A 16,873-nucleotide genomic window follows, 5' to 3' on the forward strand; every position below is an offset into this window, starting at 1 on the left:
TGAATGCTTTCATTGCATCCCATAGTATAAACTTATCTTCCACTGATTCCGTATTTATTTCAAAATACATTTTTATTTGTTTTTCAATAAATTCTCTAAAATCCTGCCTTTTAAGTAACATGGGGTTTAATCTCCATCTATACATTCTTGGAGGGATGTCCTCTAACTTTACTGTCAATATTAAGGGTGAATGGTCCGATAGTATTCTAGCTTTATATTCTGTTTTTCTTACTCTATCTTGCATACAAGCTGATAACAAAAATAGGTCTATTCTTGAGTATGTTTTATGTCTAGCCGAGTAATATGAATATTCTTTTTCCTTTGGGTGTTGTTTCCTCCATATATCCAAAAGTTGCATTTCTTCCATCGATTTAATTATAAATTTGGTTACTTTGTTCTTTCTGTTAATTTTTTTCCCAGTTTTGTCCATATTTGAATCCAAATTCAGGTTGAAATCCCCTCCTATTAATATGTTTCCTTGCGTATCTGCTACCTTCAAAAAGATATCTTGCATAAACTTTTGATCTTCTTCGTTAGGTGAATATACATTGAGTAGATTCCAAAACTCCGAATATATCTGACATTTTATCATTACATATCTCCCTGCTGGATCTATTATTTCCTCTTCTATTTTAAATGGCACATTTTTACTAATTAATATAGCTACTCCTCTTGCTTTTGAATTATACGATGCTGCTGTTACGTGTCCTACCCAATCTCTCTTTAATTTCTTGTGCTCCAATTCAGTTAAATGTGTTTCTTGCACAAATGCTATATCAATTTTTTCTTTTTTCAGTAAATTTAGCAGTTTCTTCCTTTTAATTTGGTTATGTATTCCATTAATATTTAAAGTCATATAGTTCAACGTAGCCATTTTATACTTTGTTTATCTTCCCTTTCCGTTTCTCCATCATTACCTTTCCTTCTTATCCATTTCTGTTTTCTTGTTTTGAACCCTTTATAAGACAACATTCCTAAAACATCAAACATTTTCCTTATTCTCCTATTTAACACTTCTTTAGCCCCAATCTCCCCTTCCCCTCCTGAGTTGTCCTTTATCCCTTGTCGGACAACCACATCTCCCCTCTCCATTTGGATTTGCGAATTCACTCGCAAGCATCAGCTGATTTTGCAGTGACCGCAACTCCTCCCCACCCAGCCCCAACCAGAAAAGATTTCACTTTTCATATGTAACAAAGGTCACTCTTTTAGTTCCCTCCTTATTCCCTCTATTCCATTTCCTTCCCTTATTAATTCTTGTCTATACTATCTATATTTTCCTCTAAATACGGATACATTCATGTATGCACATTATACATATACACACATATACCTCTTTACCCACATACATATAAATCGTGGTCATTTTTACTCTTATTACATATCATCATCTCTCTGCTTGTTTTGTAGTTGTTCTGCAAATTTCCTTGCTTCCTCTGGATCCGAGAATAGTTTTTTTTTCCATAAGATCATTTTCGATGTATTGAACTCCTTTCTCTTCTTCAGGAGTTCAAAACTTATGTGTCTTTTTAGTTCTCAGTCTTTTGTACTCTCGTTACACGTCTTCATCCCTCAGTCTATTTTGTAATTGTTCTGCAAATTTTCGTGCTTCCTCTGGATCCGAGAATAGTCTGTTTTGTTGTCCTGGAATAAATATTTTCAATACCGCTGGATGCTTTAGTATAAATTTATACCCTTTCTTCCATAAAATCGCCTTTGCTGTATTGAACTCCTTTCTCTTCTTCAGGAGTTCAAAACTTATATCTGGATAAATGAAGATTTTTTGCCCTTTGTACTCCAGTGGCTTGTTGCCCTCTCTTACTTTTTCCATTGTCTTCTCCAGTACCTTTTCTCTTGTAGTATATCTTAGGAATTTTACTAAAATAGATCTTGGCTTTTGTTGTGGTTGTGGTTTAAAGGCCAATGCTCTATGTGCCCTTTCTATTTCCATTTCTTGCTGTAGTTCTGGACATCCTAGGATCCTGGGGATCCAATCTTTTATAAACTCCCTCATATTCTTGCCTTCTTCATCTTCCTTAAGGCCCACTATCTTTATGTTATTTCTTCTGTTATAATTTTCCATTATATCTATTTTCTGAGTTAACAGTTCTTGTGTCTCTATAACTTTTTTATTAGATTCCTCTAATTTCTTTTTTAAGTCCTCTACCTCCATTTCTACTGCTGCTTCCCGCTCTTCCATCTTGTCCATTCTCTTTCCCATTTCTGTTAAGGTCATATCTATTTTATTCATTTTCTCTTCTGTATTGTTTATTCTTCTTAAATTATTAAATTCTTGCGCTTGCCATTCTTTAAATGACTCCATGTATTCTTTAATAAGAGAAAGTATATCCTTTATCTTGCCTTTCCCTTCTTCTTCTATTTCACTGTACTCTTCCTCTTCCTCTTCTTCTTCCTCTGGGTTGGCCATCTGTTGTTTCTTTGTTGCCCTTTTCTTCTCTTCTTTCTTGTTTTCGTTGTCTTCTATGTTCTCCTCTTGCTGCAGGTGTTCTGCAGCTGTCATTGCCGGCTGTGGAGATCGACTCCCCAGCTGGTCACCCCTCCCGTCGGTGTGTTTTTTTGCATGCGCATCGCGCATGCGCGACTCCTCACGCATGCGCGGTTGCGCACTTTTACTCGGCTCAGCGAGCCATTTTTGTAGTCCACTTTCTACCGACCTGAGGGAGCGGGTTTCTCTCTCCACCGCGGGCCTCTTCGAACAGGTAAGGCCTTCTCCTTCTTCTTCCGTTGTCTTCTCTTCCTCTCTTCTTACCGTTGATTTTGATTTTTCTTTTTTTGTCGCCATCTTCTTTCCACCTTTATACTCACTTTTCTTTAATTTTTATTTTTGTGCCTTTGTGTTTTCCTTTGTTTTTTCCGACTTTTCTGGAGAGGGCTGGAGTTCACCGTCCGGCCACTACTCCATCACGTGACTCCTCCCCCATTTTCAGTCTTGATGAAGGGTTTCAACCCAAAATGGTTAAGTCCTTTCCCCACCACTCCCATTCCACTCTCCCCTCCATCCATTCCTACTTCCACTGCTGCTCACCTGTGAGTTTCTCCAGCAGATTGTTTCTTGCTGCACAATTAATACCTCCAAAGGTATTTCCTGTTTCTTTTGTGAAGAATAAAAAAAAATCTCACCTTCTTTGAATGCTCTGGTCCAATGTTAATTCCAAATTCTTTCCGTATATAATGAGTCTGGAGTACATTTGAGATATCAGTAAATGTTTTCCCATAATCCTCACTGCAATTTAAAAGACAGCATATATTTTTATGTGAACTGAAACAAAGATATTTAAAAGTGAAGAGTTGCCGTTAGTGTCACTATACAAAAGGGGAAGTATACTCTGGTTTCTTTTCAGATTGTATAAATCTTTCGCCTTTTACTATACAGAAGGGGCTGCAAATAATTACTCCCTGTATCTCACCTCTCCAGGGGAACCAGATAATTGAATTGGGATAATCTCATCCCCATAGGCAGATTTCATGAGAAAGCCAGGATGGAGCAAGTTTGGGTGAAGGGGGGAATTTGTGGTAATTGGGTGCCGATGGAATCTCATGACATGGCCATGGAAATAATTTTGTTTTCTTTGCCTCTGTATGTTTGACTTGTTTTGTATATTGACAACAAATTTTAGAGGTTTTTTTATAATATTAGGTCCCTCATCAATGTATTCAATGCAGATGAATATGCCAAGGAGCTTAATATGTGCTTTAAGCAGCTGCCTGTGAACATTAAATAAAACAAACCAAATGAATTTACCAGAGATTCCAACACCAAAGCAAATTGAACTCAAGTCATCCCATGACTAGAATAGTTCCTTCCTTGTATCACATTCAATAAATGGACACATTTTGTGGTTGTTATTTTGCAGTGACAAAGTCATGATAAAAATAATCTGGATTTTAAAAGCGCCAAATGAATAGTATTGTGGACCTTCATTCTTCCTGGTTTTCCTTTCCATTGAATATTTTTGCATATTTGTTCTTCCCTACTAGAATTACATTTTAATTGACATGAATGATGAAGCTCAATATATGATGACATTTTTCCATTCTAGTTCCATAGCGGGCCCACAGATAGTTCAACAGTTTCCTATTTACACCAAAAGTTATATCCTCTCTGGTGGAATGTTTGTTGAGGCAAATGATGCAGCCTTGCATAACACCAGTCCAGACTGGGATGGAGTCTGCTGTGGACATGTTGGTAATGATCACAACTTGAATAATATCACAAAACATCCATATGTCTGTGGCAATATACAAATATGCTGGAGAAACTCATCAGGCCAGGCAGCACACATGGGAAGTAACCAATATTTTGGGCCTGGGCTCCTTTACCTCCCATGAATGCTATGTGAACTACTGAGTTTCTCCAACACATCTGCACTGATCTCAGCATCTGCAGATTTTCTCGTTTTAACTGAGAAGATTGTGGTAAATATCTCTGAGCAATCAAAATGGAGGGAGATGTTTCTCAGTGGAAAAAATCTCTTGAGGTCAAACAAAGCATTTGGAGTTGTTAATTAATGCTACTTTATGAATTTCTCTTGGACCTGTCATGTGGGAACATCACTTCCATGGCATTGTCTGATGAATTGGACCCACTTTGTGATTCAAATAGTCTCTCTTTGACAGAGTGGAGGTGGGGTTTTTTTTTAAAATTTTTTATTTTTCACACCATAAATCACATTAACCATGGTACACACTTTTTACTTTTCACACATATACAGTGCCATTTTCTCCCCCCACCCCTCCATCCTCCCATCCCACCCTCCCTACCTCTCCCCTCCCGTCCATTTAAGGTATACATTTTTAGGATACATTAAACCAGTCAGACAATGTTGTCATTCAATAAAAATACACCAGAAATTCTACTGAGTCCATTCTTTTCATTTCCTTTTCCTTCCGTTAACTTAGGTAATGACTGTCCCCGGTAGGTTTTCGCTATTTTATTTAATGTAAGGCTCCCAAACTTGTTCGAATATTTCAATATTATTTCTTAAACTATATGTTATTTTTTCCAATGGAATACATTTATTCATTTCTATATACCATTGTTGTATTTTCAAATTATCTTCCAATTTCCAGGTTGACATAATACATTTTTTTGCTACGGCTAGAGCTATCTTAACAAATCTTTTTTGTGCATCCTCCAAATAAATTCCAAATTCTTTGTTTTTTATGTTACTTAGGAGGAAGATCTCTGGATTCTTTGGTATATTGTTTTCTGTTATCTTATTTAATATCTGATTGAGATCTTCCCAAAATTTTTTACTTTCTCACATGTCCAGATTGCATGAATTGTTGTTCCCATTTCTTTTTTACATCGAAAACATCTATCAGATACTGTTGGGTCCCATTTATTTAACTTTTGAGGTGTAATGTATAGCCTGTGTATCCAGTTATATTGTATCATGCGTAACCTCGTATTTATTGTATTTCTCATCATTCCGGAGCATAACTTGACAGAGTGGAGGTGGTTGATGAGGATGCTGGAGATTGCAGAACTACTAATTAGCTACAAATACAAATTTTTAGTCGATTAAAAATCACATTTCAAGGGAAAGGCTTTAGACATCTAAAGACCAACTCAATATTGTGCTCTAAAGAACTAGAAATACCTCAGAGGTCAAGCAAATCAGCAGTTAAGGACTATTAAGGTAAACTATGGTTCAAGTTATGAAAGGCTGAGATCAACTTAAGAATGGAAAAACAATTAGTGTCATCTGGAAGGGACACTTTGAAGAGTTTCCCGCCCATGACTCTGGCCTCAATGTGCCACTCTTGATTCCACTCCACCAACTAATTCCCCAATCTACCCTTGCAACTGCTTCTAACCAACCAAAAATCAATAAAGGTTTAAATATGCCAAGTGAAAATGTTGATTTTCAGGATCAAGCATTCCTGCTGAAAGGCTCAAACTCGGTGGTGAGGAACTTCAGTCACAAATTCATACACGTATCTTCCACAGCTGGAAAGAAGAGGACATGCAGGGGACATCAGAGAGACCAAGTAATGACCTTCTTCAAGAAAGGAGGCCCATGTTACAGTGGTCATTACAGAGGGGACTCCCTACTATCGGACACACAGAAAGTTATTGTCCCTTCGACTGCTTCTTTGGATAAAATGTTTTATGAGAGAGCAGGAGCCGGATTAAGCAAGAAAAATGCATATTGCCTTGGTCATTGTCAATAGGAACCCTGTGAGAGTTCCAGCATTTCTTAGCACCAGCACTTTGAGGTGACATGATTTTTTCCTTCTTAGCATCCACATCATTAAGGTGTTTACTGCGGTCACTCTTGAGAAATTATTATGGAGGAGCTGTCAGATAAGGGCTAATGCTCAACATAATCTCTTTGATTTCATTCTCTCCAGATTCTGTAAACCTCCCACCTTTTGTATTATACTGTTTGAATGTTGAATTGAGTGATACACTCAGTTTGCAGACGTTGAGATTGCAGTAAAAACACAGAAATGATGGAGTTCAACAGGTATGTTATGAAGAAGGGCTTAGGCTCGAAATGTCGGTACCTTTACCTCCTATGGACACTGCAAGGCCAGCTGAGCTCCTCCAGTATTTCTGTCTTTTTATTAGAATATTGCATTGTGCTGGTTATATTATTTTGAGAGGTGAATAATAATACTCACTGAACTGCACTTTTATAAAGCTAACAAAGGCTTCATTCTGAAATCAAACATTATGAACTCAACAGGGTACAATAATCCAAACTGTTGTGAAAGATATTATTTCTGGCATAAAATAATGTGCTTGAATGTTGAGCAAATGATGAGTTTCTGGAGAAACTCAGCAGGTCAGGGAGCATCCATGAGTAGAAATGGTTAGCCCAACATTTCAGGTCAGAATTCTTGACAGACTATAAGTAGGAAGCTGCGATATCAAGGGCAAAAATAAAAAAGGGTAGGAAGGGGGGTAGATCTGGGAAAGGGCTGAGGTGATAGAGTGTTGGCCAAAGGTGGGAGAGGTACAGAAGTGAGTACAGGTGGGAGGGCGGCCTGGAGAGAGATAGAAACAGGAACCAGAGAGAGGCAAGTTACCTAAAACTGGAAAAAATCAATGTTCTTGCCAATGGGTTGAAAGCTATCTAGGAGAAATATGTGTTGTTCCTCCAGTTTATGTTTGCCTTCACTCTGACAACAGATGAAGTCAAGGAATGCAGAGGGGAATTGAAATGATTGGCTATTGGCAGGTCAGGCTTACACAACAATCAGAGTACGTTTGGTAGCACCAATGTACTGGAGGCCAAACCAAACACACCAAATGTAGTAGACTAGGTTGGACGATGTGTACTTAAAGCTCTACCTCAACTGGAAGGTCAGTTTGTGGCCCTGGATGGAGGTGTGGGAGGAAGATGCAGGGACAGGTTTTGCACTTTCTGTAACTATTTCTATCACACAAGTTTTGGTGTGGTACCTTGTCCTGAAAAACCTTGCACATTAACCTTATAACATGGAAGAGATTTTACAGGTAATTTTAGAATCTTCTGAGCTTTGACACAAAGCTCTTGGCTGTTAATGTTTGCTCACAGTTCCTCTGATGACTTCACAGAGACTGCTTAATTATAGCATGTAGAATTGCTAACATCCACGACTTCACGTTGCAAATTTGAGATTTTTCTCACACCATGAGATTTCTTCTCCAATTCACTCCACCTATCCTTTCCATTTTGTTCACATAAAACCCACTTCCTTGTACAAGTTTCTAATCATTCTTTCATTTGAATATTTCTTCATAACAATGAATTTTTCATTCAACAGAGAAACTGATGCAGGTGTGCCAGTTACTTGTTGCTAACTATTGTTGTAGCTGGAAATGTCAGGAATATGGCAAATGCAAGTGATAATATAGCTTTACATCGCCTCAAGACATCAGGATGAAATACTCGAGTGGATGGGTCAGCATTAATGCTTCAGCATATTGTTAGGTCTGCTTTGTTCATGAATGAGTGAGTCAAACACCAGACTGAGTCGAAATCAAGGTTCTTTGTTCTTTATTGCCGGATTGTAACACTTGCAACTAACAGTGTTAGTTGGAGAAGGCGCATTCTGCCGTTATCAGCAAGTGGTGTTTTTTTTATACCTCAGGATATCTACTTAGTAAATTATCATACCATTACATTGTCCAATGAATAAACTGTTGCTACCCTTCTCTGTTAGCCTGCTGCACATCATTCTTGTTAGTGCAAAGCTTATCTTGAGTGTACAAGGTCACATCTGCATTCTGTTACTCCTTAGTACTGGGTGACTCCTTCTCCGGTCCCATCTCATGATGTTTTTACCTTATAATATCCAGGCACGTGCGGCAGATAGACACCATTGGTAGCTGAAGACCTTGTCTCACAGGAGCAGAGCAGCACAGGAACAGGCCCTTCAGCCCACATGCCTGTGCAGAATAGGATGTCCACATCAAGCTAAACATCTGCCGCTTACACTTGATAAATAACCTTCTATCTTCCTCCATTTCTGAGTTTCTGCCCAGAAGTCTCTAAAATGCACCCATTGCATCTGCTATCACCACTACTGCTGACAGCCCGTACCAGGCTCCTACCATTCTCTGTTTAAATATTTGCCCTGTGCATTTCTTTTACAATTCCTCCCCCTCACCTTAAATGTACATCCTCCGAGGTGTGATACTTTTACCCTGGGGAAAAAGATTCAGATTGTCCACCCTTTAAATGCCTCTCGTGATTTTATGCACCTCTATCAGGTCTCTCCTCAGCTTCTGACACTCCAGAGAAAACAACCCAGATTTGTCAAATATCTCCTCACAACTCATACTCTCTAAATTACGTAACATTCTGGTGAACCTCTTTCTTTAAAATATTTTTATTGATGTCTACATCAGTTATATATTGTAATGTACAATTTAAAAGATAAGGAAAAAAACAACATTATAATTCAAAACTTACACATAGGAATCAAGTCACAACAGCCTGGAGATGGACAACACAGCACCAAAGCTTCAGAACAACCCAAATTCTTTAAGTTATGATCATAATTCATAAATGGAAAGTTAATATTTTACTCTTTAATGGCATATCCAACTTGTTCTAAACTTAAACAAGACAATAATATCACTTAACTATTGTGCATGTGTAGGTGGAATATTGTCTTTCCATTTAATCAAAATTGCATGTCTGGCCATCAATGAAGTAAACGATAAAATTTGGTTTTGAGTTGGAGTCAGTAAATCATCTTGAAATGATCCAAATAGAGCAATTAAAGAGCAAGGTTTTAATTTGAAGATTCACTGATGTGAACCTCTTCTGTACCCCGACCGACTGCATAGTTACTTTCAGTATGCTGTGGGCCTGGACCCGCCAGATTCCACTGCATAGTAATGCTTTACAGAGCCCTGCCATTAATTTATACATTCTCCTTTAATCTGACCACCTGCCATTTCTCTGCTCACCTCTGCAACTGATTTGCATATTGTTGTTTTCTTTGGTAGCCCTCTGTACAATCAACAATTCCACCAAAGCTTTGTATCATCTGCAAACTTACTAACCCACCCATCTGCCTTTTCATCCAGGTAATTGATAACAGGGGTCCCAAAACTGAGCCTGTGCAGCACCACTGGTCACAGACCTCTAGTCCAAATAACAGCCTTCTATCATCACCCTCAGTCTTCTATGGGCCAGCTAATTTCCTATACAAATTATTAGCTCACTCTGGATCTCATTTTTCTGTACCTTCTGAATTGGCCGACGGTGAGGGACCTTGTCAAACATTGTGTAGATAATATCTACTGCCTTACTCTCACCATCCACCTTTGATACCTCCTCAAGAACTCAAATTGATAAGAATTGACCTGGCCCCCACATAGCTATGTTGACTGTCTCTAACTCCCATGACTTTCCAAAAGTGTATAAACCCTATCCCAGTGGTTTTCAAACTTTTTTCCACTTACATACAACCTTAAGTAATCCCTATGCTATAGGTGCTCTGTGATTAGCAAAGGATTACTTAACGTCATATGTGATTGGGGGGGGTGGGGGGGAAGGTTGAGGACCACTGCTCTAGGGTCAATTGTTACTCAAATATTTTGCTTGAGAAAAATTGCCATTGGCCCATTTCCTTTGGAGTTATGAAACCATGCACATAACGAGTCAATTAGGTACAATTAAAATACAGGCTTTCAAATTTTTTCTTTCCACCCATATACCACTTTAAGTAAATCACAAAATTCTGTAGAAACATGGCTGAGGTTAAAAAAAAACAAAATGCTGGAAGGGCTCAGCGGGTCAAACAGTGTCTTTTGTTCAGATGCCTGCAGGCATTTTCTCATACTTTGTTGAGAGGCCCCAAATATCAATTATGTATCTTTACCTTTGCTACATAAAGGACACTGCTTGACTTCTCCAGCATGGTGTTTTTTTACCACCTTAAGTAATCCCTTACTAATCACAGAGCGCCTATGGCATAGGGATTACTTAAAGTGGTATGTGAGTGGAAAGAAAAAGTTTGAAAACCACTGCCCTATCCCAAAATATCATGTCCAAAAGTTACCCTCCCACTGATTATCGTTTATGCACTGTTGCTCAGAGAATAACAGTAATACTAATTGGGTGGATTTCAAGACGGATCATTACACATTATGTAATATTCCTTACTTATCTTGGCAATAGCTGCCATCAGCAATAATAATCAATCACTACAATAGGGCGTGGAGGTGGCAACAGAACAATGCTTGGACAGTGCACCTCATTTGGGTTCTCGACATCTGGAATAAGTGAGGAATACATTTGTCAGTCTTCCTTTGGAATATTAATTGGACAGAAATGTGTCAAAATAAATAATTTAGATCAACTGATAACGTCTAGTTAGGGTTGAGAATGAAGGAAAACATTAAAGGTAAAATGTGTATTACCTCGAAAATTACTGGACATCTTCACAGCATCTAATAAGAATGTCGCAAATGTAAAATTCAGTATTTACTTCCAAAGAGTGTGATTTAGACAAGTACTCTGCCTCTTAATTGAGGAATTGACATGCAGAGTGAATATCTTCCAATATCTAGATGAAGTACTTCCCCACTTAAAACAATTGCATTAGTGCAACCACTTGAAAATGGATTAACCCAGTTACAGAGCACAGACACAGAAGTGCTGTAGAAATTCAACAGGTCATGCAACATCTACAGGAAGAAAAGGATAAAAGGTAACCACATTAGTTACCCTATACTTGCGAAAGACGCTAAGCGACCTGCTGAGTTTCTCCAGCACTTTTGCTTATTGCACTACAAACTCAGAACAGTAGGATGCAAGACATAAGCAATACAATCTTACCTTCTGTACAGTCGGGACGAACCTCCAAAAAATAGCCAAGCAAGTGGCAAGTTGAAAGTAGTCAATGCAAGGATGATCTGAAAATTGATATAGATATTAGTTTTAGTACTGAAATACAAAACTGAGAAATGCCGTAAAGTAAAGCAATTGGCAATAGTTGAACAAAAGTTGAACTTGTATGTTTGATCTGAAGGGTTCAGGTTCCCTCCTCCTCTAAGCAAAATAACCAAGAGGGTTCAATCCATAAAAAAGCCTAAATCTAACCTAGTTCTCAATGCTCTCAGTGCCTCCATCATCTTTCACTTGGCACACTGAAAATTTCAGCCCATGACTATTTCCTGCTTTCCACCGCTTTTCCAAAGAAGCCAAGGAAGATGCCGGGCTATTCTCCATGAAGGAGCCAGTCATATACAATGGAAGCAACAACATGATAAATTTCCATCGCTTAGTGGTATGGCAGATTCAGCCCACACCACTTCAGCCCACATCCTCTCCCATAACCACCAGATCATGGGAAAGCACCATTGCATCAACCAGAAAGAGACACTTATTTACAAACGACTGAAGACTTCTGCAGGTTGGAACAGGTAATTGGAACCTATTTATTAAAACAAACTCTTTTCTTTCTACATGCAATAATTTCATAGGAAAGGATGAAGTACATAATATTTTCTTTTATTATCAAAATATTTTAAGATCAAATTCAAGATTAAGGCAACTCTCTCAAACTTGTTAATTGGATTCCCAAAGCTTTTATTCCAGGTCAGAGCTTCTGATGAAGCAGTCATTCCGATGTAGCAATTGAATCCAAATCTATATCAGCCTTTGGGACTGGGTGTTTCTTCACTCACTGCCAGTTCACATTGACCCAAGAGATAAGGATGGTGCATTGTAGCAGAGCTAACAGACCTGCTGACTCACAGATCTAGCAACCAGAGAAGCAAGCATGATTTTGACAGTCACAAGACATTTCCCCAGATATATGGAGAGCCAGGGTTAAGATGGACATGGACTAAATTCAGGCAAATGAGAATAGCCCAGAATGTCAACTTGTCAGCACGGTCAAGCAGTTAAGGGATCTGCTCCATGTTGTCTGACTATGTTGAAAATAATTTTTTGAAATTGTTTTGTTCAGAGGACTATCATATCAGGTTGCAATATAACCCTGAATCCTTCAAGCTTAAGTTGAGCTTCAATGGAACTGTATAGGATGTTGAAGATGAAGAGATCAGAGTGAATATTGGTTGAAGAATTGAGGTAAGAACCAAATGGAACCTCAGGTTGAAGCTTAAAGCCTAAATTACAAACATGTTACTGCTTTGCTTGGAAAATGTGTTTCAGCACTGAATTATGGGATGACTGTTAAAGGGAGGATGAACAGCCAATTGTTGTGGTGCACGTAGGTATCGATGACAGGTAAAAATCAAGCATAGAGATAAATTAAAAAGTAGAACCTCAAATGTAGTAATCACAGGATTACTATCAGTGCAATGTGTTGGTCAGAGTAGAAATAACAAAGTAGATGTCTTGGGCAGTGGTACAGGAAGAAACTGGTCCTAGAGGATTTAGGATCACTGCAAATTGGATAGTCAACACCTGGGCAGGTCTGGGATCAATGTCATGGGGGGATTGTTTGTTGATACTGTCGAAGTGTGTTGAAACTAATATGACTGTGGGGTGGGAGGTAGGGGGCGTTGGGGTATGGGAACCGATGCAAAAAGACGGAGGGAAGCAATGCAGAGATCAAGGGGATTTTAAAAAAAAACAAATGTGAAGTACAGAAAAGTGAAATGAACTAGGAAGGGCTTTTTATCTCAATGCCTGCAGTATTTGAAACAAGGTCTATTAACCTGTGGCATCAATCACTACAAATAGGTATGATTTTGTGGCTATTACGGGAATTATACACACATGCACTTAGAATTAGAAGGGGCTTAAGTTAGGTTAGTTAAGTTAAAGTGTGATTCTGTTTTCATGTTTAAAGATAATTAAAAGCAACTTTTGTTTAAGTAACCATTTGCCTTAGTGATTATCAATTGCTGCTGGGTTAATGAGTCCTCTGAACTCGTAACAAGGAAATGGCTGAAGACTTGGAAAACCATTTTGTGCCATTTTTCATGATGGAAAACACATCACAATGGGAAATGGATGCAATGGGAAATGAGGACCTCAATACAATTACTACCATGAAAGAAGTTGTACTGAGCAAACTAGTGGGCCCAATAGACAAGCCTGCTGGTGTTCCTGGAATATATCCCAAGGTCTGAATGAAATGGCAAAATTTATATCAGATGCATTTGTCATAATTTACCAGAATTCTTGAAGTGCCAATCAACAGAAAAAAAGGCAAATATAACCTCCACAGTTTAAAAAAACAAGGTTGACAAAAGACAGTTATCACTAGGTCAGTTAGCTTAACATCCATAGTGAGGCAACCTGCTTGAGGCCATTATTAAGGAAGAAATAACAAGAGCAAAGTTGTTCTATCAAGCAGACAAGGGCAGGTCACATGTAACTAATTTACTGGAGTTATTTGATAAGATAATGAGCACAGTGGAAAGAAAGGAACATGAAGAAGTTGTATACTTGGATTTCTAGAAGGCATTTGACAAGGTGCTACATAAAATATTATTGCAAAAGATAAGCATGCAGAGAGTTGGGATAATGTATTAGCATGGATAGAGGATTGGTTAACCAATGGAACACAAAGTTAGGATAGATAGGTATTTCTCTGGTTGGCAATCAATGCTTAGTTGTGTTCTGCAAGAATCAGTGCTGGGCTCACAACAGTTCATGAAATACAAATTATTTGGTGGCAGGGACTAAGTGTAGCCCATTTAATTTTGCTGATTATGCTAAACTTGGTGGGGAAAAAAAATCAAATTGTGGGAGGATACAGAGAGAATGGAGAGATTGGTTAAGTGAGCAAGCAAGGGTCTGGAAGATGGAGTGGCTATCCCTCAAGGTCGAGGATGATGGACAGTTCCATTTTCCACCAAGCGAAGATGCCTGTGCATGTATTTGTTTAACGTGTACCTAATGATGCATTCCAAGAAGCACATGAAACCTCATAAATCAACCAATTCCAAAGGCATGGAAACCATGATGAATGGAGGTGATAGATTTGTTGCAGCTTTTGCCCGCCTTCTCTGCCTGTTCCACTGTTGAGGTCTTGGTTGGATTTTTCTTTGGCAGGGATCTCACCCTTGATCTTATTGCCATGGGTGGCCCTACTAAGAGCATAGCTCCAGATGGCATCACACTTGGGATCTCAGGACCACACAAGCTTCTCCACCAAGACAAGGTGATAATCCATGGAGAAGAGGAAGATGGAATACAATGTTGGCAAATGGGAAGGCATCCACTTTGGAAATAAACATTGTAAATTGGACAATTATTTAAATGGTGAAAAACTGCAGCATGCTGTTGTATAGAGTGACCTGGGAGTGCTTGTACATAAATTGCAAAAAGTTAGTTTACAGATAATCAAGAAGGCAAATGGAATGTTTTCTTTTATAGGATTGAATTTAAGAGCAGGGAGGTTCTGCTGCAACTGGATGGGTGGCATTCCCCCCACATACCAGTTCTATTTATTTGTGTGGGACTGTCCCCTTAGGAGACCAGATTTTTTTTTTTAAAACCTTGCTTCGGAGACAGCATGTTCTTTACTTGATACATTTTGCACAGTGAAGGAGAGAAGCTCTGAAGCAAAGACCATGTGACCAGCTTCTTAAAAAGACAGTACACATTTTGTTCAGGAGGCCATTTTAAGAAGGCAGCACAAGAGAAACATCTTCGGCCTCCTTTGTGGGATTGAGAAACCCACTTGGCCTCATTGTGTGGTTATAGACAGAATTGTCAGATTTCTTCATTTTGCACACCACTTCGACTCAGAAGAAATACTGCTCTCTACTCAACTGACCTGTGAAAAGGGTTCTCTATTGGCAGAGAAATACTCCACTTCATTTCGACAGACCCGTAAAAGGGATTTTAATTGTTGAAGAAAGCCTTCGTCTAAAAAGGATATTTCTCTGAAGTGCCAGAACCAGGGTTTTCGTGACCTTCTGTCACCCTTGGTCTCTTTCACCCACTTCATGAATTGCTCCTTCCATCTAAGTGCATGTCTCATCATTTAAGGCCTGCATGTTGCATCAATGTCAAGCCCATCCTGAACTTTGAACTCAGAACTGCCTTCCCGGAATTGAGCCTTGAGCTGTGGTGCCTTGGGGTATTCCACACACATCAATATATTCGCGCAGAGTTAAAGTTTAAGTTAGATAATTATGAATAAATTTAGTTAAGTTTTTAGATAAGTTTGTTACATTAGGTGTTATATAATTGTTGTTAATAATTACAAATATTATTTTAAATATAACACCATCTGGGCTAATCTTTATCACTGCTGTTGCGTATGTAATGATGGGGTACTGGTACCTGTACTACTGTGTGCAATTCTGGTCTTCTACCTTGAGAAAGAATATACCAATTTTGGAGGTGGTGCTGAGGAGGTTCTCCAGGTTGACCAGAAATGAGGGGGAGCACTAATGAGAAGCCTGGGACCATAGACATTAGAGTTTTATAAGGGAGAGTAGGGATTCATAAAGATCTTATGAAAGAAATACACAAGATGCAAGCAGGGAGGGTGTTTCTACTGGAAGGTGAAACTCAAACAAGGGGGGATAGAGTCTAAAGATTTATGAGGAGTACTTTCAGAGATGAGGAGGAACTGTTTCACTCCGAGAGTAGTGAACCTGAGGAATTCTTTGTCCAATGAAGCAATAGAGACTGATTCACTTTATGTACTATTTTTAAAACTCAAATGTAGATTTTTGAATTGTAGGGGAATTAAAGTTTATGGGGAACAGGTAGCCTAAATGGAGGCAAGCCCACAACCAGATAAGCCATGAACGGCAGAGTCGGGGCCACAGGCCCAGGTAGCCTAGTCTTGCTCCTTTTTGGTATTTTCTCCCCCACACTAAACTGCTCTCACAAACCCCTCCAACATCAATCTCCTGCTGAAGAATATTGTCTTCAATACTTGCTCAATTAAATTTCATTTTATTGATATGCTGTTATTCTCATCCTAGTTTAAATGTTTTAGGAGGGAGTCTTTTGATGTAATCATCCTCATTACATTTAGAAATGGAAATTATGAAAATAAGTGTGTTTTTTTGGACTACTTTTAACAGCCTCACTGACACTCTGAACAAACCAAATTCAAAAATGATAACTTTTATTGAAAGGAATATCAGGAAACTAATCAGGTTCCTTGGATAAATCATCTGCATCCTGATATTTAAACTTAAAAAGTAAAATTATTTTAGTGGTTGCCTATATGACATCAGCTCTTACATTAGCTTCCGTGAAAATGAATGGGATTTTGGACAGGGCAAATTGTGGATAAGAAATGGGATACTCTCCACTTTATTCTCCCAGCTAGAGAAAAATTTCTCTCACTCACATTCAACAATTCTCAGTGTTAAAAATCAAAAGAGAAAAAAAATAATTTTAATCTCACACTTCCAATTGTGAAATGCTTCCCATATAAACTCAAGATGAAGTTA

At 38.5% G+C, this 16,873-nt stretch overlaps 1 protein-coding gene across 1 annotated transcript in view; it reads right to left on the bottom strand.

Annotated features, from left to right (window-relative positions):
- Positions 1-16,873, bottom strand: part of LOC138745872 (sortilin-like) — a 125,463-nt gene that overhangs the window by 61,276 nt on the left and 47,314 nt on the right. Inside the window, exons 3-4 of the mRNA XM_069903324.1 lie at positions 11,310-11,386; positions 3,142-3,244 (exon numbers count right to left, since the gene is read on the bottom strand). Coding sequence (XP_069759425.1) covers positions 3,142-3,244; positions 11,310-11,386 — 180 coding nt within the window. The remainder of the gene's footprint in view (positions 1-3,141; positions 3,245-11,309; positions 11,387-16,873) is intronic.

This window comes from Narcine bancroftii, chromosome 11, assembly GCF_036971445.1.
Source record: "Narcine bancroftii isolate sNarBan1 chromosome 11, sNarBan1.hap1, whole genome shotgun sequence".
Lineage (NCBI taxonomy): Eukaryota > Metazoa > Chordata > Chondrichthyes > Torpediniformes > Narcinidae > Narcine > Narcine bancroftii.